Genomic DNA, 22571 nt, shown 5'->3' on the forward strand with positions numbered 1-22571 from the left:
CTTTCTCTCCCTGTCTCTATAAGAAAAAGAAAAGAAAGGAAAAAAGAAAAGAAAGGAAAAGACTACACATTTTAACAACTAGACAATTCATTAGACATACTCATCTAGTTTTTTGTTCCAGAATGTTCCCCTTTCATTCAAGGCATTTAGTTTGATCAATATCTTCTCTTGAAGACTTGCTTCTTCAGTGACAGGTTCAATATTCTTTGATCTGTCAAGTTCAGTTACTTTTTTATTACTGGATCTATCATGATTCCCTTTTCTAGATTCCTTGAGTTCAGCCAGCTCTCGTTCCAACTATGAAAAATCAGTATAGCAGACAGCAAAAGGTTTTAGTGAATTTTATAGTGGATTCTATAAAGTATATGTTAATTTAAGACATTTTTCTCTAATCATTTTCTTTAATCTTTTCATTATTGCTGGGGCTCTATACTGGTAATACAAATCCACTGCTCCCGGTGGCCATTTTTTCCCTTTAAAAAAAATTATCGGAGGCTTAATGGTTTGTAGTAAATACAGTTGTAGGTACAGGTGTAAAATTTCTGTTTTCTACAAAACACTCTCACTTCCAGCTTAGGTTCTTCTCCACCATCATGCACCAGAATTTGAAAGTCACCCTCCCCCAGAGTCCTTTACTTTGGTGCAATACACCAAACTCAGTCCAAGATCTGCTTTCTGTTTCCCCTCCTCTTCTTATTTCTCAGCTTTTGTCCATGAGTGAGATTATCCCATATTCATCCTTTGTTTCTGGCTGATCTCATTTCAGAGAATTCCCAGATAAGACAGAAATTAATAGGGAATGAGGAGTCAAAGAGGGAGAGAGAAAGGTAGACACTTGCAGATCTGTTTTACCGCTTCTGAAGCATCTACAGGCGGAGAGCAGGGGCTCAAACCCAGTTCTTGTGCAGGTCCTTGTGCTTAGTACTATGTGCACTTAACTGAGTGTGCCACCACCTGGTGCCTGCCTGGGGATTTTCCTAATGCCATTTGTTGAGTAATTATGTTTTCATAATTTTTTATAAATAAATTCATGAATATATAAAGCTCTGCTTTGACATTAATAATCCTCAATTTCTCAAGACCCACTTTTATTTAGTAAAGGAAATCTAATTTATTCTGAATCAAAAGAATAAACACATAATATAAAATACAGCTTGATTTAAAAGTTTCCACCTTGTTTAAATTTTATATCATTTGTAAAGGGACATTTTAATACTCTAGACAAGAAAATAACTTTTGAGCACAACCTGCTGATGTCTAATGAATATACAGCTCACAAGATGGTCATAACTATTAGAATTGCATTGAATTTTACAGCTTAAGAAATTTCAGAAATTAGTAAGTCTACATTTTCTTCAAAATGAAGATTAGTTAAGCACCTGGAACCAAATATTGGGGGGGGGGGGTAAACCTGAAATAGTATTTGTCAAAAAAATATGTATTTGAGCTAGGAAAAAAGCTCACTTGGATGCATATCCTTTGCCATATATGGTGCCCAGGTTTTAGTCTGGGCTTGCCATAGCGAAGGAAGCTACAGTATTGTGGTTTCTTCCCACCCTACTTTTCTCTGCCTCCATTTGAACAAACAAACAAAAAATATATAAATAAATTGTGAATGTATATATATGTACATACAGTTTAAGAGAACGTAATCTTATCTGTATTTTATTCTGGTAAGGTCGTTGAAATTTTACAATATTAAATCTTACATTTTTTTTCATGAAGCTGAATAATTTTATTCGTTCTTCTGGCAACTTCTGTAATTTACATTTTCGGTCATTCAGTTTTACAAGGTCTTCATTAAGATGCCGCTGAGCAGTTTTTATACGCATATTATAATACATCATTTTTTTTATTGCTGTGCTCTAAAAGTGAAATAAGTGTATGTTAACGGGCACAAAACATTATAGGTAATTATTAGCGATATACTAGTGTGATATGCTCTATATGAGATTTGAATGCTTTGCATACTCAAATCACTACTAATAATGATTGTTGAAATGATACTGTCTACACAGAATTCTATGGTTAAATTTTATAAGTAAACTATAAAATTCCAGAGATTTTCTTTGTGGATACTATTTTAAGTATAAGGCGTATTCATTTTTTATTTTAATTTTTTTTTATTGGAGAGGTTAATGGCTTACAGTACAGCTGTTGACAAATGGGTAAAATTTCTCACCTCACCATGATAGGTTTCTGCAAAACACTTTCATCATCATACTAGGTCCTTTTACATCATTATGTGCAAGGACTTCAAACCCCCTCCCAAATACCCTCCCTCAAGTCCCCCCCCCGAGTTATTTCCTTTGGTGCAAAAGACACAAAGACTATGCTTTATTTTTTGTTTCTCCTTCTAGTTATTGCTTCTTAAGTTCTACCCATGAGTGAGATCATCCCATATTCATCCTTCTCTTTCTGGATTGTCACACTTAACGTGACTACTTTCAGCTCCATCCAAGATAAGGTGAAGAAAGTGACTAATCATTTTTAAAAATTTTTAATTATATTTATTTATTTTCCCTTTTGTTGCCCGTTATATTTTTTATTGTTGCTGTTGTTATTGATGTCTTGGTTGTTGGATAGGACAGAGAGAAATGGAGAGAGGAGGGGAAAACAGAAAGGGGGAGAGAAAGGTAGACACCTGCAGAACTGCTTCACCTGTGAAGCGACTCCCCTGCAGGTGGGGAGCCAGGGGCTCAAACTGGGATCCTTACGCTAGTCCTTGAGCTTTGTACCACATGCGCTTAACCACTGTGCTACCACCCAACTCCTGAGAATCATTTTTAATTCCACAATGATAACATAAAAGTGACTGAAGATAGAATTCAATTTAGGAGTATTATTTAACCAATGAAGCAGTACTGGTAAAAAAAAAAAAAGAGAGAGAGAGAGAGACTATACTCATTCTGTTAACTAATAATTTAAAGGAAATTAAAGAATTTAAAAAGAATTAAAGACTAATGCAATATTCATTTTTAAAGCATGGCTAAGAAACAGAATTAATTGTTAGTCTACAAAAAGATGCCCTAAATGAATTTTAGATTAAGGAATTACTAAATTGTCAATTAAATTCAATTATCTTGAATTTCTTACTACCATGAGACCATTCAGTTATTAATAACTTGATCACATAGGATCAGAGAGATAACTCCCTGGGTAAGTCATTTGTGTGACCTATGCACCATATGGAAGTGGTCTCCCTCTGTCTGTATCTCTGCCTCTCTCTCAATTTAAAAAGCAACCCATCAGAGATACTGGTCTGTAGATTTCTTTTTTTGTTGTATTCCTGTCTGAATTTGGTATCAGAGTGATGCTGACTTCATAATTGCTGGAAGGGAGTATTCTTTTTTTTTTTTCCCCTCCAGGGTTATTGCTGGGCTTGGTGCCTGCACCATGAATCCACCGCTCCTGGAGGCCATTTTCCCCCCTTTTTGTTGCCCTAGTTGTTGCAGCCTCGTTGCGGTTATTATTGCCATTGTTGACGTTGCTTTGCTGTTGGATAGGACAGAGAGAAATGGAGAGAGGAGGGGAAGACAGAGAGAGAGGGGAGAGAAAGATAGACACCTGCAGACCTGCTTCACCGCCGTGAAGCGACTCCCCTGCAGGTGGGGAGCCGGGGTCTCGAACCGGGATCCTTACGCTGGTCCCTGCGCTTTGCGCCATGTGCGCTTAACCCACTGCGCCACCACCGGACTCCCTGAAGGGAGTATTCTTGTGTCTTCAGTCTTTTGGAAGAGTTGTAAAAGGTTTTGTAGAATTCATTTATAGAAATCATCTGGCCCAGGACTTTTATTCTCGGGAAGATTTTGGAATACTGTTTCAATTCCTTTGACTGTGATTGGCCGGTTCATATTTTCTAGTTCCTCTTTGTTTAACTTAAAAGTCTATAGGTATCTAGGAACTTGTCCATTTCTTCCATGTTCTCTAGCTTGGTGGCATATAGTTATTCATAGAAGCCTCACATGATACGTTGGATTTCTGTGGTGTCTATTGTGTTATCTCCTCATTCACTTAAAATCCTATTTATTTGGGTCTTCTCCCTTTTTTGTTTTGTGAGTTTGGCTAAGGGTTTGTCGACTTTGTTTACTCTTTCAAAGAACCAACATTTAGCTTCACTGATCTTTTGTATGGCTCTCTTATTTTCAATGTCATTTATTTATGCCCTAATTGTAGTTATTTCAGTTCTTCTTCTTTTTTTTTTTTTCCCTCCTCTAGGGTTATTGCTGGGCTCGGTGCCTGCACCATGAATCCACCGCTCCTGGAGGCCATCCCCCCCCCCCTTTTGTTGCCCTTGTTGTAGCTTCTTTGTGGTTATTATTATTGCCCTTGTTGACGCAATTCGTTGTTGGATAGGACAGAGAGAAATGGAGAGAGGAGGGGAAGACAGAGAGAGAGGGGAGAGAAAGATAGACACCTGCAGACCTGCTTCACCGCCCGTGAAGCGACTCCCCTGCAGGTGGGGAGCCGGGGGCTCGAACCGGGATCCTTACGCCGGTCCCTGCGCTTTGCGCCACATGCGCCACCGCCCGACCCCCATTTCAGTTCTTTAGGGATCCTTTGTTCCTCTTCTTCCAAGTCTTTAAGGTGTGCAGTCAAGTTGTTTATCTGCACTTTTTTTTTTGTCTCCTAATGCATGCTTATATGGCTATGAACTTCCCTCTTAGTACTGCCTTAGTTGTCTCCCAAATATTTTGATAGCTTGTGTCTTCATTTTCATTGAATTCTCGAAAGATTTGCTTTCTTCCTTAATTTCCTCTTTGACCCAGTAATTGTCCATATATAGTTCTTAAGTAGTGTATTGTTGGGCTTCCATATTTTGGGACTTATACTAATTTTTTTGCTTGTTGTTATATGTTAATTTACTTCCACTGTGGTCTGAGAAGATACTTGGAATGATTTCAATGCTCTTGAATTTGTTGACACTATCTTTGTGGCCTAACATATGTTCTGTCCTTGAGAATGACACCTGTGAACTTGAATAGAATATGTATTCTAAAATTTTCATCATGACCAAATGGAGTTTATCCCAGGATGCAAGGATATTGGCTTGATATACATATATCAGTCAATGTGTTTCACTACATCAGTAAAAGCAAAACAAAAAAACCACATGATTATATCAAGAAATGCAGAGAAAGCCTTTGACAAAATTCAACATCCCTTCATGATCAAAACACTACAAAAATTGGGAATAAATGGAATATTCCTTAAGATAGTGGAGTCCATATATATCAAACCTATAGCCAACATGATACTGAATGGTGAAAAACTGGAAGCATTCCCCCTCAGAACAGGTACTAGACAGGGCTGCCCACTTTCATCATTACTATTCAACATACTATTGGAAGTTCTTGCCATAGCAATCAGGCAGGAGCAAGGAATTGAAGGGATACAAATTGGAATAGAAGAAGTCAAACTCTCTCTATTTGCAGATAGTATATATTGACAAACCTAAGGAATCCAGTAGGAAGCTCTTGGAAATTATCAGGCAATATAGTAGGGTGTCAGGCTACAAAATTAACATACAAAAGTCAGTGGCATTCCTCTATGCAAACACTAAGGTAACAGAAGAAGAAATCCAGAAATCAATTCCTTTTACTATAGCAACAAAAACAATAAAATATCTAGGAATAAACCTAACCAAAGAAGTGAAAGACTTGTATACTGAAAATTATGAGTCATTATTCGAGGAAATAGAAAAAGACACAAAAAGTGGAAAGATATGTGGAGCCAGGTGGTGGTGCACCTGGTTGAGCACACGTTACAATGCACTGGTTCAAACCCCTGTTCACTCCCTGCAGGGGGTAAGCAGTGCTGCAGGTCTGTTTATCTATCTATCTATCTATCTATCTATCTCTTCCCCTTCCTTTCAATTTCTAGCTATCTCTATCCAATAAATGAATATTTAAAAATTTAAAAAAAGAAGTAGAAAGATATTCCATGTTCACAGGTTGGAATAATTAACATCACCAAAATGAATATACTATCTAGAGACATATACAAATTTAATGCAACCCCCATCAAGATCCCACCCATTTTTTTAAGGAGACTAGAACAAAAGCTACAAATGTTTATCTAGAACCAGAAAACACCTAGAAGTGCCAAAACAATCTTGAGACAAAAGAACAGAACTGGAGGCATCACACTATCAGATATTAAATCTTATTATAGGACCATTAAATAAAAATTTCTTGGTCCTAGAACATAAACTAGACACATTGACCAGTGGAATAGAATTGAAAGCCCAGACATAAGCCCCCACATCTAGTCTTTGACAAGGGTGCCCAGATTATTAAATTAGGAAAAGAGAGTCTCTTCAATAATGGTGTTGGAAAATTTATAATGAAAATGAACCACTGTATTTCACCAAACACAAGGTTGCTGTTACAAGCGTACATTTCATATCTCCTCATGATAGATGCCAACACAATACATCTGCCACTAGCTTTTCCCCATCTTCCTTTCCAACCCTTCATACCCCCTTAGAGTTCCTAGATCTGATACAGTAGATTACAAGTAATTATTTTCCCTTTCTTTTTTTTAAGCTCCACCAAAAAAGAGATCATCCAGCATTTGTCAGTCTTTTTCTAGCTTATTAAAAGGTGACTAATTTTAACTATTTACCTAAGATAGTAAAGGCATTTTTCTCCATCAGGAAATCTATACTATAAATAAATTGGAAGACTTAAATACACTGTTCAGGATAAAGAACAAATTAAATTGTTAAATTAAATTCGATTGTTTAAATTGTTTCTAAGTTCCTATTTATGATGGATAAACTGTTATGAAGGGCAAGCTATAAGGATGGAAGGGTCATCTATGTGCTTAGCACATTCTAGACACTCCAAAATGATTTACTGGATGTTTAACTAAATGATCAAATGGGATAAGACTTTTAGAAGTTGAATATTTTCTATTATTTCACTTTTCAGTACAGTTATCATTATTCAGATTTTAGCACTAGCATTACTAAATAATACTACCTTCCATATGGACACAGTCAGAAAGATGCAGTGAAGTAATCAAATATTAGTTATAGACACTTGATTAGGAATGTACTTACATCTGCCAGTTCTTTGATTTGCTTTGATGACACATCAAACGTGTCAAGTCTTTGGAGGCCAGGCAGGTGATATAACACATGTGTAGAATAATTACACAGCAGACAAACTGGATTGGTTTTATACTGAGGATCATTCAGACATAAATCCTTTAAATGACATAGCCTCGTTAAGTTAGTGAGGTCCTAAAATGACAGCAATGATAATGTTTAGTCCATTAGTTGCAAATACCTATTTCTTTTTTTACTTTATTTTTTTATACTTCTTTCTTTCCTTCCTTCCTTCCTTCCTTCCTTCCTTCCTTCCTTCCTTCCTTCCTTCCTTCCTTCCTTCCTTCCTTTCCTCCAGGGCTATTGCTGTGGCTGTCTGTGCCTGCACCACGAATCCATTGCTCCTGGAGGCTTTTTCCCCTTATTTTTTATTGTTGTTGTGGTTATTATTGACGCAGTTGTTGTTGGATACGACAGAGAGAAATGGAGAGAAGAGGGAAAGACAGAGAAAGGGAGAGAAAGATAGACACCTGCAGACCTGCTTCACTGCTTGTGAAGCAACCCCTCTACCCCGCTACAGGTGGGGAGCCGGAGGCTCGAATTGGGATCCTTAAGCTGGTCCTTGTGCTTCGTGCCATGTGCACTTAACCCACTGTGCTAACACCCGACTCCCCAGAAAATACCTATTTATAAAGAAGGCATTTGATCATCTTCTCTGGAACTTTGTTTTATTCCTTTGTTTATAGAATTGAGGTGGCTGCTCCTCCGACAAGCTCTTAGCTACTGGTCTGACCTTTCTTAAACAACTGCTTGTACATCCACAAGTTGATAAAGAGTTTATGATGGGTGTGTGTGTGTGTGTGTGTGTGTGTGTGTGTGTGTGAAGCTGAGGCCTTATGATGCACTCTTCACTGCTCTCAGGTTAAACTTTTCATTTAGAGAGAGAGAAAGAGAGAGAAATAAATGGAGAGACACCACAGCACTGGAACTTCCCGAAGGTGCTATGTATTGTTGAGGCTTAAACTATGACTGTGTTCCTGGAAAGTCAAGTATCCGATCTGGTAAGCTATCTCAGTTCCTACATAGACTCTGAAACCATCTACAAGCTAAAAATTATTTAATTTTTTAATAATGTCAAAAATATAGGGGATAGATGGTGGTGCACCTGGTAGAGCACAAATGTTTCAATGCACAAAGACCCAGTATGGTGTTTCATGAGTGGGGAAGCAGAGCGGCAGTTCTCTTTCTCTCTCCTTCTCTATTCCCCCCACTCCCCCTTTCAATTTTGTCTCTATCGAATACATAAATATAATATTAAAAATTAAGAATATGGGATAGAAGCCATATTGGCCTATAATGCCTAAACTATTTTCTATCTGGCCTCTTATACAAAAGTGTATCAATTCCTGAGATAAATTCTTTTTCCTTTTTTTTTCTTTTTTGCCTCTAGGGTTATCGCTGGGACTCGGCGTCTGCACTATGAATCCACTGCTTCTGGAGGCTATTTCTTCCCTTTTGTTGACCTTGCTGTTTATCATTATTGTTGTTATTATTGTTGTTGTTATTGCTGTCGTCGTTGTTGGATAGGACAGAGAGAAATCGAGAGAGGAGGGGAAGACAGATAGACACCTGCTGACCTGCTTCACCACCTGTGAAGCGATTCACCCCGAAGGTAGGGAGCTGGGGCTCAAACCTGGATCCTTATCCTGGTCTTTGTGCTTTGCGCCATGTGCACTTAACCACTGCACCACTACCCAGCCCCCCTGAGATAAATTCTTTGAGAACAGAGTTCTCAAAGAATTTTTAACAGTGTGACCCAGCATTTAAAATATTATAAGCATCAAGTAAATGTATGATTTGAAGTGAATTATCACTGTTTTCTTTTTTATATTTAATATATATGACTTCTAATTGAGAGAATAATGATTTACAGTTAACAGTAAATACAGTTGTTGGTACATGTGTAAAATTTTCAGATTTCTGCAAAATACTTTAAACCCCCCCCCCCACCTAGGTCCTCCTCCACCACTGTATACCTGAACCCCCTCCTCCCAGAGTCCTTTACTCTGGTGAAATAAGAGCATATTTTAAAATATTTTATCTACTTATTTATTTACTGGATAGAGGTAGAGAGAAATTGAGAGGGGAGGGAGAGATAGAGAGGAAGAGAGAGATAACTGAAGCACTACTTCAACACTTGAGAAGCTTTCTCCCTAAAGGCAGAAACCTCGGGATTGAACCCAGGTGATTGGACATTGTAACGTGCACTGAATCAGGTGTGCCACACCTTGGTCCCTTGATTACTACTTTCTAACAGCCTCCAGGATATCCTCACATCTTCCTCAATAGCAACATTAGGGTAGTGGTTGATGCAGAAAGGTACTGTGGTAGAGTTGGACTTAAAAAGATGAAATTCTAATGGGGGAAGGTGGTGGCATATCTGGTTGATTGTACATGTTATAATGCACAAGGACCCAAGTCCAAGCCCCCAGTCCCCACCTGCCAGAAGGAAGTTTCACTAGTGGTAGAGCAGTGTTTCAGGTCTCCCCACTTTCTTTCTCTCTATATACATATGGAAAAGGAAAGGAAAAGCCACCAGAAGTGGTGGATTCATTGTGCAGGCTATTCAAGCCCCAGTGATAACCCTGATGGCAAATAAAAAAATTAAAAAGAACGAAAAGGAAAGAAAAGAAAGAAAGAAATTAAAAGAGGAAAGAAATGGAGAGTGAAGAATAAAGGATGCACTTCTAGGAAGAAGAATCCGGATAAGAGTTAAGGGTCATCCAAGCCCAAAACTAGAAAGCATTCATTCTGAAGACAAATTACAAATAAATTGGGAAATAGGCAGTTAAGTCTGTTCAGACAAGGCCAGGGTAGCTACTTATGTGCCCCGACATTGTTTGGACATACATGAACTTGGCTCATTGCCTGACCTGAGGCTGGAGTGGGACTAAGCAGAGTTGTTCTAAAAGGAAAAATTATGGACAGAACTGTGCAGAGACTTATTTTGTCAAATTCTGTAGAGGCAGAGTAAATTTAACTGTAAGACTGGTCATTGATTTCTGGATACTTAGACTTCACTATCAGTGTGAACTAGAGAAAGAACATGAGTGGAGATGTATTTCTCAGGAGCACCCCCATCCCCCAAGTACACTGAAAAGTCAGATGACACTGGAGTCTCTAAAGGCACACAATCTCATTGAAAATTACCATTGTGGCTTGGGATGGGTGAAAAGTGGTATAGAAGGTATCCATCATTGCCAGAATAGTGTTATTTTAGGGTGGAAGCAAAGGAGAGAGATGAAAATCTAGGATAACAGTATTTCAGGAAATTTTCAATTACAAGAACAATGGTAGTTTCTGTGTATCCTGTTCAATGTTTTTAAAAGAAATAGCAATTATTATTGAGAGCTTTTAAAAATATTATGTCATATAATAAATGTTCATACTAATGCTATTTATCCTTATGTGATCCTTTGATGTGATTGAAGTAGCTGATAAAGTAGTAATATCAATAATGGCATTATCTGTTGAATGATTAATGTATGCTGGCCATTATTTTGAGAGCTTTAAATTGTCATTTCACTTAGAACTCATGTAGCTTCTGTATAATGTTGCTTTGCCATGAGAATTGATACAGCTTTCTGTTTATGTAGTCTATGTTCTTAGGTACCATAAGGAAAGGGTAAGATAAACTTCTTTTTTTTTTTTTTTTTTTCCTCCTTCAGGGTTATTGCTGGGCTCGGTGCCTGCACCATGAATCCACCGCTCCTGGAGGCCATTTTCCACCCCCCCCTTTTTTTTTTTGTTGCCCTTGTTGTAGCTTCGTTGTGGTTATTATTATTATTGCCCTTGTTGACGCAATTCGTTGTTGGATAGGACAGAGAGAAATGGAGACAGGAGGGGAAGACAGAGAAGGGGAGAGAAAGATAGACACCTGCAGACCTGCTTCACCGCCCGTGAAGCGACTCCCCTGCAGGTGGTGAGCCGGGGGCTCGAACCGGGATCCTTACGCTGGTCCCTGCGCTTTGCGCCATGTGCGCTTAACCCACTGCACCACCGCCCGACCCCGATAAACTTCTATATAGTTTCTTGGCAGGAAAATCCCTTACATTCCACCATTCTGTGCTTATCATCTTCAGACTTACTATTTCCCTTACTTGATTCCAGCTGCATGAAAAATTTTTTTAAAGAGTCATTACATATGAAAGAGTTTCATGAGGCAAAGAGAGACATAAGCCAGAACACCATTGTGACACATATGGTGCTGAGAACTGAATCAGGAATCTGAAGCATGAAAGTCCAGTGTTCCACCAGTTGAACTACTTTCCCAGATGCATCTAGTTTGTTTTTTTCATTTTCCATGTTCCCTCCTTCCACTTAGTTCCATTACACCTTTGTCTGGAATGATCTTTCCCTTAACAACTCTAATTCAAGTCTCATATTAACTTAAACACTACTTTCTCAAGGATTCCAAACAAGGTTAGGTTGACCTTTTTACGTTTTCACAGCACTTTACCTTTATCTTTCCTAGATCCTGATTACCTCTTCTGCAATTTTAATATATTTAAGTGTAAAGCTCTGTCCACATTTCACTTTTTTTTTCTCTTACAAAAAAATTTTTTTTTGATGGAATAGAGAAAGAGGGGATGAAGAGGTAGAGAGGGAGAAAGAAAGAGATACTTGCACTGCCACCCTCCACTGGTGGGGTTTGAACATGTACCTTTAATCTAATACTTCCAGAATTAAGAAAGGTATATTTTTAATTCGGTGATATGCCATACAAATTAATCTTTAATTTAATTTTATTTCTCTTCCACTAATCTACTTGTTAAATGCTTATTGATATTAATTACATGTCAAGTACTAGTTAAGTATTGTGGACATAACAGGAAACAAAACAGGCAAAATTCACATACTCAAGGAGATTTTAAGGGACTTAAAGAGATACCAAGAAAAAAAATAACAACAGGGAATGATGAGGAGTGTTTGGAGTTGAAGAAGGAACACTACAAAACACATTCTATGAGGCAAACATCTCTTTGATCTCCAAAGCAGGAAGGGACTCTGCCAGAAAACTATAGACCTATATCCCTAGTGAACACTGATGCAAAGATCCTGAACAATATCTTGGCAAATCAAATCCAACAACATACCAAGAGAACAATTCACCCAAGGCCAAGTGGGATTCATCCCTAGGAAAAGGGGATGGTTCAACATCCACAAATCAATCAATATCATACATAATATCAACAAAAATAAAGACAAAAATCACATGGTCATATAATTGATACTGAAAAGGCATTTGACAAGACCCAAAGCCCATTTATGATAAAGATCCTCCAGAAACTGAGACTAAAAGGACCATTTCTCAACACAATAAAGACCATTTATGACAAACCTACAGTTAACATCATTCTTCATAAGGAAAAACTGAAAGCTTTCCCTCTAAAATCGGGAACCAGACAAGGATGTCCACTATCTCCACTGTTATTCAACATAGTTCTTGAGATCCTTGCCACTGCAATCAGACAACAAAGAGATATCAAAGGCATACAGATTGGAAAAGAAGAAATCAGACTACCACTATCTTCTGATGACATGATATTATACCTAGAGAACTCCAAAGACTCCACCAAAAAATTACTAGAAGTAATAAATCCATTAGAGCAGCAGGATACAAAATCAATATACATAAATCTGTGGCATTTCTGTATACAAACAGAGTCTGAGGAAAGGGAAATAAAAGACTCAATCCCATTTGAAATTGAACTTAAAAAGATAAAATACCTTAGGGTGAATCTCAGGAAGGAGGTGAAGGACATTTATAACACAAACTATAAGACATTAGATAAATGCAACTTAAAACTACACTGAGATACCTTCTCAAACCTGTAAAAATGGCTTCCATCAACAAATCGGGAAATGACAGATATTGGAGAGGTTGTAGAGAAAAGGCAACTCTCCTTCATTGTTGGTGGGAATGCAAACTGTACAGACATCCCCTTTAGAAGACTGTATGGAGAGTCCTTAAACAAATAAAAATGGAAGTACCTTATGATCCAGCAATATCACTCTTGGGCATTTATCCCAAGCATTAATTAGAAGGGATATATGCACCCCATGTTAATAGTTACATTATTCACAATAGTCAAAGAGTGGAAGCAGCCTAGATGCCCATAATCAGAGGACTGGCTAAAGAAAATATGTGATAAGGGGCTGGGTGGTGGCACACCTGGTTGAACACACATATTACAATGTGCAAGCACCCAGGTTCAAGTCCCTGGTCCCCCCTGCAGGGGGAAAGCTTTGCAAGTGGTAAAGTAGTGCTGCAGGTGTCTGTCTGTCCCTCTTCCTCTCTGTTCCCCCCCTTCCCTCTTGATTTCTGGCTATCTCTATCCAATAAATAAATTTAAATAATTTTAAATTTTTTAATAAAAGAAAATATGGAATATATATGTATATATATATACATATATATTCCATGGAGTATTTATCTGCAAGTCTGATTATGCTTAGTGAAATAAGTAAAGAAAGGAAAGATAACTACTAGATGGTTCCACTCATGTGTGAAATCTAGAGATCTGATTTACATGAACTTGCCAAAAACAGAAAAAAACCCAGACACAAGCAAACTGTAAAATTTATAAGAACTGTTGTGGTTATTTTGGGGAGCTAGGAGGGTGGTGATACAGGACTTTGGTGGTGGGTGTGGTATCTTACAATCCTCTAACGAGCTATTAATAACAAATAAAAAAGAGTAAGGAAACTTGAAAAAAAGAAAGAAAGGTTTGGTGAAGAGGAAATCATTTTGGTCAAGACAGAAGATATCTTTAGGAGGCTGGGCAGTAGCGCAGCGGGTTAAGTGCACTTGGTGCAAAGTGCAAGGATAAGCATAAGGATCCTGGTTTCAGCCCAGGGGTCCCCACCTACAGGGGGGGTCACTTCAAGAAGCAGGTCTGCAGGCATCTATCTTTCTCTCCCTCTCTCTGTCTTCCCCTCCTTTCTCGATTTCTCTCTGTCCTATCCAACAACAACAATAAGCAAGGGCAGCAAAAGGGAAAAAATGGCCTCCAGGAGCAGTGGATTCATAGTGCAGGCACCAAGCCCCAGCAATAACCCTGGAGATCAAATAAATAAATAAATAAATAAAAGAAGATATCTTTAGTCTGGGAATTGTTAAGGAAAGTAGAAGTACCAGTTTAAGTATAAAAAGTGGATAAAGGGTGAGATTATTTAGAAAACAAATGCAGATAGACAAGAGAAAAGATCCAGCATTGATATAGGGTAGTCCATATTTCAGATGCTAAGCAAGATGGAAATCCAGAAACGTGAATAGGGGTAGCCAGAAAGACTGGAGGGAAAGTAAAAGAAAGCATATTCTAAAAGTAGTTATTTTATTTTATTAGTTTTAATAGATCACCACGGTCAATTTATTCAACTGACTCTGAAATTCCTAGGAGTACCTGGAAGTCTGAAATAATTAAAATAGTTATTAAGCAAAAATTAATTTTCTATTATAAATCAATGGTTTAGGTTGATAAGTAAAACTGAATTATCCCACTTTAACATACCTTGAAGGAACATAACTGGTTACCGGAAAGGTTTAATATTTCTAGCCGTTCATTGGGATCAAGACATCGACCTTTAATTAAAAAATTATAAAATTAAATTAAATTTCTTGTTTATATCCTGTCATATTTCTGAATTTCACATGATCATAATTTCTTTTAAACAAGTAAGATTAGTAGTATGTAACACTGTATAACAGTAACCAGTTTAGTGGGTAATATTTTCAAATCCTATGAGCATATTTAGAATGCCGAGATTTAGAAATATTTGCCAAGATAGAATACAGAGAAATCTGAAAGTTTATTTTTTCATAGTGATAGAAAAATTACTGTAACATTATTTCAGATTTCAAATTAAAGAGTACATACCAATGCTGCTTATTAGATTTCCAGCAAGGTTGAGATCATTTAAATTCTTCAATGTTTGCAAGCCCTAAAAACACATAATAAAAGCATATAATATATGATTTCAAAAAGTACTTGAATTGAATATTTGTAAATCATCCAATCTGGGAGTCAGATTGTAGTGCAGCGGGTTAAGCGCAGGTGGTACAAAACGCCAAGGACCTCTTAAGGATTCCGGTTCGAGCCCTGGCTCCCCACCTGCAAGGGAGTTGCTTCACAGGTGGTGAAGCAGGTCTGCAGGTGTCTATCTTTCTCTCCCCTTCTCTGTCTTCCCCCTCCTTTCTCCATTTCTCTCTGTCCTATCCAACAACGACAACAATAATAACTACAACAATAAAAAAACAATAAGGGCCACAAAAAGGAATAAATAAATAATTTTTAAAAATTATCTAATCTATCTTGTTAGCTCTCCAGATGTTCTGAGCACTTGCAAGGTGTAATGTCATAAACACTGAAATATATGGGTACCTTGGTAAAACCATGTTTGTTTCTCTGTAAGAGAACCTGGGGAGAACAGGAAGGGACATGAAGATATAAGATGGGGTGTGTGAGAGTGTTTTGCAGATACCTGTTATGGTGAGATAAGAAATTTTGCCCATGTGGTGTTGGCTTCGGCAGCACATATACTAAAGAAATTTTACCCATGTGTCAACACTGTATTTACTATAAACCATTACCTCCCCAATAAAAAGAGAAAAAAAGTGGGAAGAGTAGGAAAACTACTCACAGTAGTTTCACAGTTGGGTTTTTTTTTCCAAGCAAGATGTACAGATATTAAACATTTATAAAGCATTTTTTCTCTACCAGAGTTCTACTGGATTTGGCACCTGCACAATTCCACTACTCCCAGAAGACTCTTTTGTTCTGAGGGGCTGGGTAGAGATAACACAGCACCATTCCATGGCTTGTGAAGCTCCTCCTTTACCTAATGCATCCATACGATGGCTTGGGTCTCCAACCCAGGTCATAGCCCATGGGAAAGAGTGCACTCTACCAGAAGAGCTATCTCCTGGCCCTCTAAACCTCTTTACATTCAGACTTCAAAGAAGAGATAACACATTCACTTCCCTTAGATTTAGAAAGAGAAATAAAGAAAATGAAGAAAACAAGGTTTGTTATACAATATATAATGCAACATATATGTTAATTTATCTTGATGATAATAAAATTACTCAAGAATGTTATGGCCTTTTAGACATAACATGATCTCAGACATTAGAGTTTTTTTTTAAAAAAAAAACATTTTTCATTATCTTGACTTATTTTATACAGTCAGAAATTGAGAAAGGGGAGGTAGAGAGGGAGAGAGACAGAGAGACACCTGCAGCCCTGCTTCCCCACTTGCAGAGCTTTCCCCTGAAGGTGGGGACCGGGGGCTCAAACCCCTGGTCCTTACGCACTGTAATATGTGTACTCAATCAGGTGTGCCACCTCCCAGCCTCGACATTAGAGTTTTAAGTACATAATCATAATTAACTTTACATATATGTGATTGAAATAATCTTACCTCAATATTTTTAATTATATTGTGATTCAACCAAAGAACCTTCAACCTGAATAATTTCTCTAAATTTTCTATTTTGGAAATTTTATTATAATATAAATATAGTTTTTCTAAATTTCTACATTCTTGAAGACCTTCAATTTTCTGAAAAAAAATATATTAAATAATGTTAGCTTATGTTTTGCTATTAATCCTTTTAATAAAATAGATTTTAAATAATTTTCTTTTTAAAAAAATCACACTTTTTTACTAAAACAATATGTAGTAAATAAGCCAAAACTTTTAAAATATAGCCACTCTACCAAAACATAGCTATTTTCAAATTTCATAGACATTTAAAAATTTAACTCTGTATCTGTTTGACATATAACATTATCCACACTATTTTGTGTATTTTAATACTTAAGCCTATCTAAAATGTTTTTATGATCTTTCAAATATTTATAAATTATTAAAATGTTACATGTTTATTTCTTATTTTTTTCTTTATTGGGAGATTAATGGTTTGCAGTCGGCAGTAGGTTTATATCTTTAAAATAACCATCTGTAGCATATTTATATTTTAAATTTTATTGCCATAAACAATACTGCAACAACTTCACAAATACAGTTTTCTTATTCTGTTGAATTATTTAAGATAATATCTTACTTAGAATATGATTTCTGACTCAAAAGGTATGTATTTTTCCTTGGTCCTAGATACATTTTGTAATATTGCTTTTTGACACAAGTAACATAATTTTCACACAACCAATAATATCTAAGTGGCTACATGTCTAACTTCACTACTAAGCAACACTTGATCTGATTTGACTACAAAAAAGTAGAATATATCTTGTGTTTTTAAAGCTGTTATTTTACCAGAGCACTGCTCAGCTCTGGTTTATATGCAGAAATTGAACCTGAGACCTCGGTGCCTCAGGAATGAGTACTAATACATTTCCACTGGGGCTATCTATCTCTCTACTCCTGATTATGTATGTCTGTGTTGATTCTTTGTTTTCTCTTTTGTATCAGATCTATTCTGATATTCTCCACATTTAACCTTCACTTTCCTATTTTGTTATATTTGGAAAGGGGTTTTGGGTGGAGGATAGATAGCATGATTGTTATGTAAAAAGACTCTCATGCCTGAGGCTCCAAAGTCCCAGGTTCAATCCCCTACAACACCATAAGCCAAATGTGAGTAGTGCTCTGGTTTAAAAAAATATAAAGGGGTTTTGTTGCAGTACATAAAATACGATCTTTCCCCTCTAACTATGTCTATTATTTTTTAGTTCATGCATATAATTCAATGATTTTTTTATCTAAAGGACTCAAGTTAGCAATATTTCATACAAAATTGTGTTTTGACTTACCTGTAAGCAGCATTCTGCAATCCAAAGTTCTTTAAGTTGCAAACAAGTCTCTAATCCTGAAATTTCTTTTATTTCCTGTGCAACTATTGTGAGACTTGTTAAATTAGGAAATAATGTTAATCCAACTATACAGGGATACCCTGAAAAAAACATCTCCAGTTTTGAAATATCTGGTCCTTCTTGTCCAACAATCTCATAACACAAACCATTGCATAAACACTGTTTAAAACAAGAAACTGAGTTATTACCTATTTAAGATAATTTTTAAAAGTCAGTTTACTATTAGAAATCATAAACTGTCATGCCATTGTTGAATATCAGGGAAGGAGAAATTATCCCATATATATTACATTTCTCTGCTATCAAAGGTCATTGGGTAGAAGAAATGTCTACACAAGCTCTAGAGAGGAGTGTAAACATGTTCCCTTTAGTATTCTTTTTATTTATTTTTTTATTCATTCCCTTTTGTTGCATTGTTGTTTTACTATTGTAGTTATTGATGTCGTCATTGTTGTAATAGGACAGAGAGAAATGGAGAGAGGAGGGGAAGACAGAGAGGAGGAGAGAAAGATAGACACCTGCAGACCTGCTTCACCGCTTGTGTAGTGACACCCCTACAGGTGGGGAGCCAGGGGCTCGAACTGGGATCCTTAAGTCGGTCCTTGTGCTTCACACCACCTGCGCTTAACCCGCTGTGCTACCGCCCGACTCCCCCCTTTTGTATTCTTACAAACTTAATTGCAAAGAAATGTGTTGTTGGCTCACCAGTTCTTTAATTATGTCTTCTTGGTCTAGATTTTCACATTCAAGCATCTTCTATTAAAAATAAAGATCATAATAATATCTGTTACAGAAAATAAAAAGTTGGAATAAAGTAAATATTATAGTCCCATCACTGTAAGTTTAAAAGAAACTTTAAAGTTATGTAAGTAGAACTACTCATCTATGGCTTGAAATTTTCACATAATACATAACCCAAATGACCCCAAAGGAGTCCATTTCATCTCTCAAATTTTCTGTTTAGAAAGTTAGTCTTTAATTCTGTCTCTCTATAACTCTTCCTAATTTGTTGTCATCTTATTTCCTGAGGTCTAATAAAACAAATATAATTTTTCTTTCACACTATAAACCTCTTATTCTTGATTACCATAGTCATCTCTCATTTATACTCTTTTCCTTTTAAAAACTTACTATTATTTATAATTATTATTCCAGGGCACTGTCCAGCTCTGCTATGGTGCCAAGGGAGGATTGAATTTGAGACTACTGGGCCTCAGAAATGAAAGTATTTTTGCATAACCAGTATGCTGTCTCTCTGACTCCTCTGAGAGGAGGGATTGAACCTGGGACTTAGTACCCTCAGGCATGAGAGTCTGTTTGCATAACCATTATGCTGTCTCCCCCACCCCTTAAAAAAAAAAAAGAACCAGTCTTATCTTGTTTTATTCTATGAATAGCTGATTTTCAGATTTCTGGTTTTTGTTATTTTCAGAAGGGTTTCACTTCCCTGACATGTTAAGAGTGAAGCCAAGGCAGAAAGAGAAAGGAACCACACTACAACACCAAAGCTACTGCCAACACAGTGAGGGCTGGACTTGAATCTGGGTAGGGTGCATGACAAAGGAGGTATACTATCTAGGTGAGCTACCTCAAGCTACTATTCACATTCCTAAATAATGGGTTTTAAATACTTTCACAGAAAAACTTCTGGTTGGAGTAGTCATTAACACTTAAGTAGCTCCATTCTGTTCTCAATTCACTGCAGTGGGGTTGGGGGTGTCTTGGGAAACTGTAACTTCTTTTACAAAGGCTGTCAACAATCTACATACCAACGACACTCAACGCATTCAAATCTCAATTTAACTTTTAAATGGTTAAGCTTTATTCCTTGATTTGACTTTTTCTTTGACTTTGCTCTATTTTTTACTTCAAACTACTTTTGCCCTGCAGGTGGGGATGGAGGGCTTGAACTGAGATCCCTGTGCATCATATTGTGTGCACTCAACCAAATGCACCACCACCTAGTCTAACACAACTAACCTCCTAAAAACAAAAATCTGCTTACACTGCTCCCCCCCCCCCCCGACAATATTCTTGCTCTCCAAGCTCTAACTCCTGCCTATCTCCCAAACTTATCAGCTAACTCCTAGAGCACTCATGGCTCTGGCTACCACAATTCTCTGAGCAAACTGGGATATTTTATTATTTGGCATATGCTATCCCCTCCACAATTTCCACTGATTTTATGAACTAATCCACATATTTAATTCAAGCATCTCTTCTGTGAAGATGTTATTCCTTCCAGTAACATAATCACTCTCTTCCTTGTGACTCCAATAAAGGCCTGCATAAGTCCTACATATAGTAGCTGTTCCATTGCATTATGATGTCTGCAGGTCTTTCTTCTCTGCTAGGTTACACATTCATTGAGGACAATGACTGTGAACCTATCACAGTACCTGCCACTTGGCAGGTGTCCAGCAAAAGTCTGTTGAATAGTTTTGAACTGCCATCTCACAGGATCCTATATGGTGCAAACCTTTACTCTATTTGATTAGAGTCTAACAGAATAAGGACCATGCTTCTGTCTGTCACAAGAACTGTGTATGTATCTAATGACAAACTGGAAGGCTTCTACAAAGTTGTGCAAGGCTAAATTGTGTCTTCCTTGGGTACAATGGGATCTGAATGGTCCCATCATAACTGATGGTTAAAACGAATGTTCTTCTGGATCTAGGTGTTCAGTATTACTTTTGGTCAAGGAGCACCTGGTTCTTCTAGTCCAGTTTTTTAAAACCATGCAATACAAGGAGCAGCTGTGGACAACTCTTCCTTTCCTCTTCCTTCTCTCAAAATCTGCTACAATCACTCCAACAGTCTCAGATAAGGCCAAGTCACTCTCATTATTGCTACCACCTTCATGGACCCATTACGGGAGTCCAGTGACCTTAATGTTGCTACTTTTCCGTCTTCATTCTGGTGCTGACAGAGTGGAGGATCTGGGATAAGTAGCACTCCTGAGAACCATCTACAGGTGATACACACCAGGAGGCTACCTTATGACAAACACTCACCTTATTCCAGAAAGAAGATGGATTCCCGGGCAATTCAAGACAAAGTAGAATCCCTCTGACTCCTCAATCTGTCATGCAACAACAGGCACTACACCAACCTCTAGTCCAAGGCCTACTGTGTACACAGCACCTGCTGCGGTTTCCTAGGAAACCTGCCCTCCGCCTCCCGCGACCTGCTAGTGGGGAGGGGGATGGAAGGGGCGGAGAAAGCAGAGCCACGTGACGGCAGCCAGCAACCAATCAGTAGAGGTAGGGGTCCACCGGAAGACCCCGCTGGTGCTCCTGGGAAACAGTGGGCTGCTCCGCTCTTGCCTGTCTCCTTGTCGTTGGATTTCTCACATGCGTTCTCCAGAGCATAGGGCTGGACGGATAGCAGTTGCGGAAAGGTTGTGGGCATGGTGACGGGGTCCTTGTTGCTTCCGCTTACCGTCCGCCCCCCCCCCCCATTGAGAGTCTTTGGCTCTAGGGCTAGGAATTCTAATTTTGCTGGACTTGAACCCAAAGACAAAGTGCCGTGATGTCATAAGGCGGGCCACCGTCCGGTCTGGCTCTGATCCGCAGTGTGGTCTCCTTTGGAATGGTGGTCTTCCAGGAATGTAGGCGACCACTGCATGAAGTCTGGGCAGCAGCGACACATAATCGCGGTGCCCTCTGGGCAGAGAATGAACCGGTCCAGGGTCCAGGGTCTTTTTTCCTTTTTTATCTTACTACAAATTTATAATGTACAGCATTATATAAGTTACAAGTATGTGTTATAATAAATCAGCAGGTATATATGAACATTAAGTTCACCACTAGAAACCTGGTCTTTACTGAACAAGTGATTTTTTTTTTGTATTGTCCTGATGTGCACTCGTCACTTTTCCATCCCTAACTGGTAATCCTCCCTAGTTGTTCTAATATTCCAAAAGTTTATTAAATTATTACTGTTATTATTATTACTATTTTGCCTCCAGGCTTATCGCTAAGGCTTAGTGCCTAAATAATGGCTGCTGTTCCCTGAAACCTTTCTTTTCCAACAGAGACAGAAATAAGGGGAGAGGGAAGTGGTCTGTTGCACTTCTCCACTACTTGTGAAGATCCCCTTCTGCAGCTGGGGAATCACCCTACCAGTGCGTTGTGCTCAGTCTTGAGGGCAGTTTGAGGGTTCTGAAGTGCTTAGGAGGCAAAAGTTATTTACAAAAATAAATTTAGAAGAGCCATAGGGCAGAGGGACTGAGAAGTTAATGAGTTTAGTAAGAGACAAAGCACTGCAGACCATTCTCTAGATCTCCCAAATGAAGCGATGCTGACGCTATAGCCCCATATAGCAGTTGAGACTGTTGACAAGTCTGCATTGAGATGTGGTGGGAGAGTATCTCATTTCGAAGACTTACTATGAGATGATAAGCTAGTTATGTACTGACTGCATATTGAAATTGCGTTATTTATACAGCGGGTTAAATGTTCTTAGTTTTAAAGTGTTTATTACACCCTTAGAGCCCCCACCGCATTGTAGGAAGCTTCTGTGCTGTGTTTTTCTCCCACTCTCTGAAAACTTCTTGCTTCTGAAGACGTCAGCCCAGAGAGGTGAGGGACATACAATGTTTAAGACTAAAAATATTT

General features: G+C 37.9%; 2 protein-coding genes across 8 annotated transcripts in view; both read right to left on the reverse strand.

Annotated features, from left to right (window-relative positions):
* The window catches only part of LRRC9 (leucine rich repeat containing 9), a 96890-nt gene extending 75732 nt beyond the window's left edge, over positions 1–21158 (reverse strand). For 5 of the 7 annotated variants that reach the window (XM_060174877.1, XM_060174874.1, XM_060174873.1 and 2 more), the window contains exons 1-9: positions 20967–21158; positions 18658–18736; positions 17893–18111; positions 16538–16678; positions 14995–15058; positions 14629–14699; positions 7067–7249; positions 1710–1865; positions 101–297 (exon numbers count right to left, since the gene is read on the reverse strand). In XM_060174877.1, the coding sequence (XP_060030860.1) occupies positions 101–297; positions 1710–1865; positions 7067–7249; positions 14629–14699; positions 14995–15058; positions 16538–16678; positions 17893–18111; positions 18658–18705 (1079 nt within the window). In that variant the 5' untranslated portion in view covers positions 18706–18736; positions 20967–21158. The remainder of the gene's footprint in view (positions 1–100; positions 298–1709; positions 1866–7066; positions 7250–14628; positions 14700–14994; positions 15059–16537; positions 16679–17892; positions 18112–18657; positions 18737–20966) is intronic. The other 2 variants (XM_016186492.2, XM_060174875.1) reach the window with 2 other exon arrangements.
* JKAMP (JNK1/MAPK8 associated membrane protein) overlaps positions 1–22571 on the reverse strand; it is a 415429-nt gene that overhangs the window by 33280 nt on the left and 359578 nt on the right. The gene's annotated exons all lie outside the window — the stretch shown is intronic.

The sequence above is a fragment of the Erinaceus europaeus genome, chromosome 16, assembly GCF_950295315.1.
Source record: "Erinaceus europaeus chromosome 16, mEriEur2.1, whole genome shotgun sequence".
Taxonomy (NCBI): Eukaryota; Metazoa; Chordata; class Mammalia; order Eulipotyphla; family Erinaceidae; genus Erinaceus; species Erinaceus europaeus.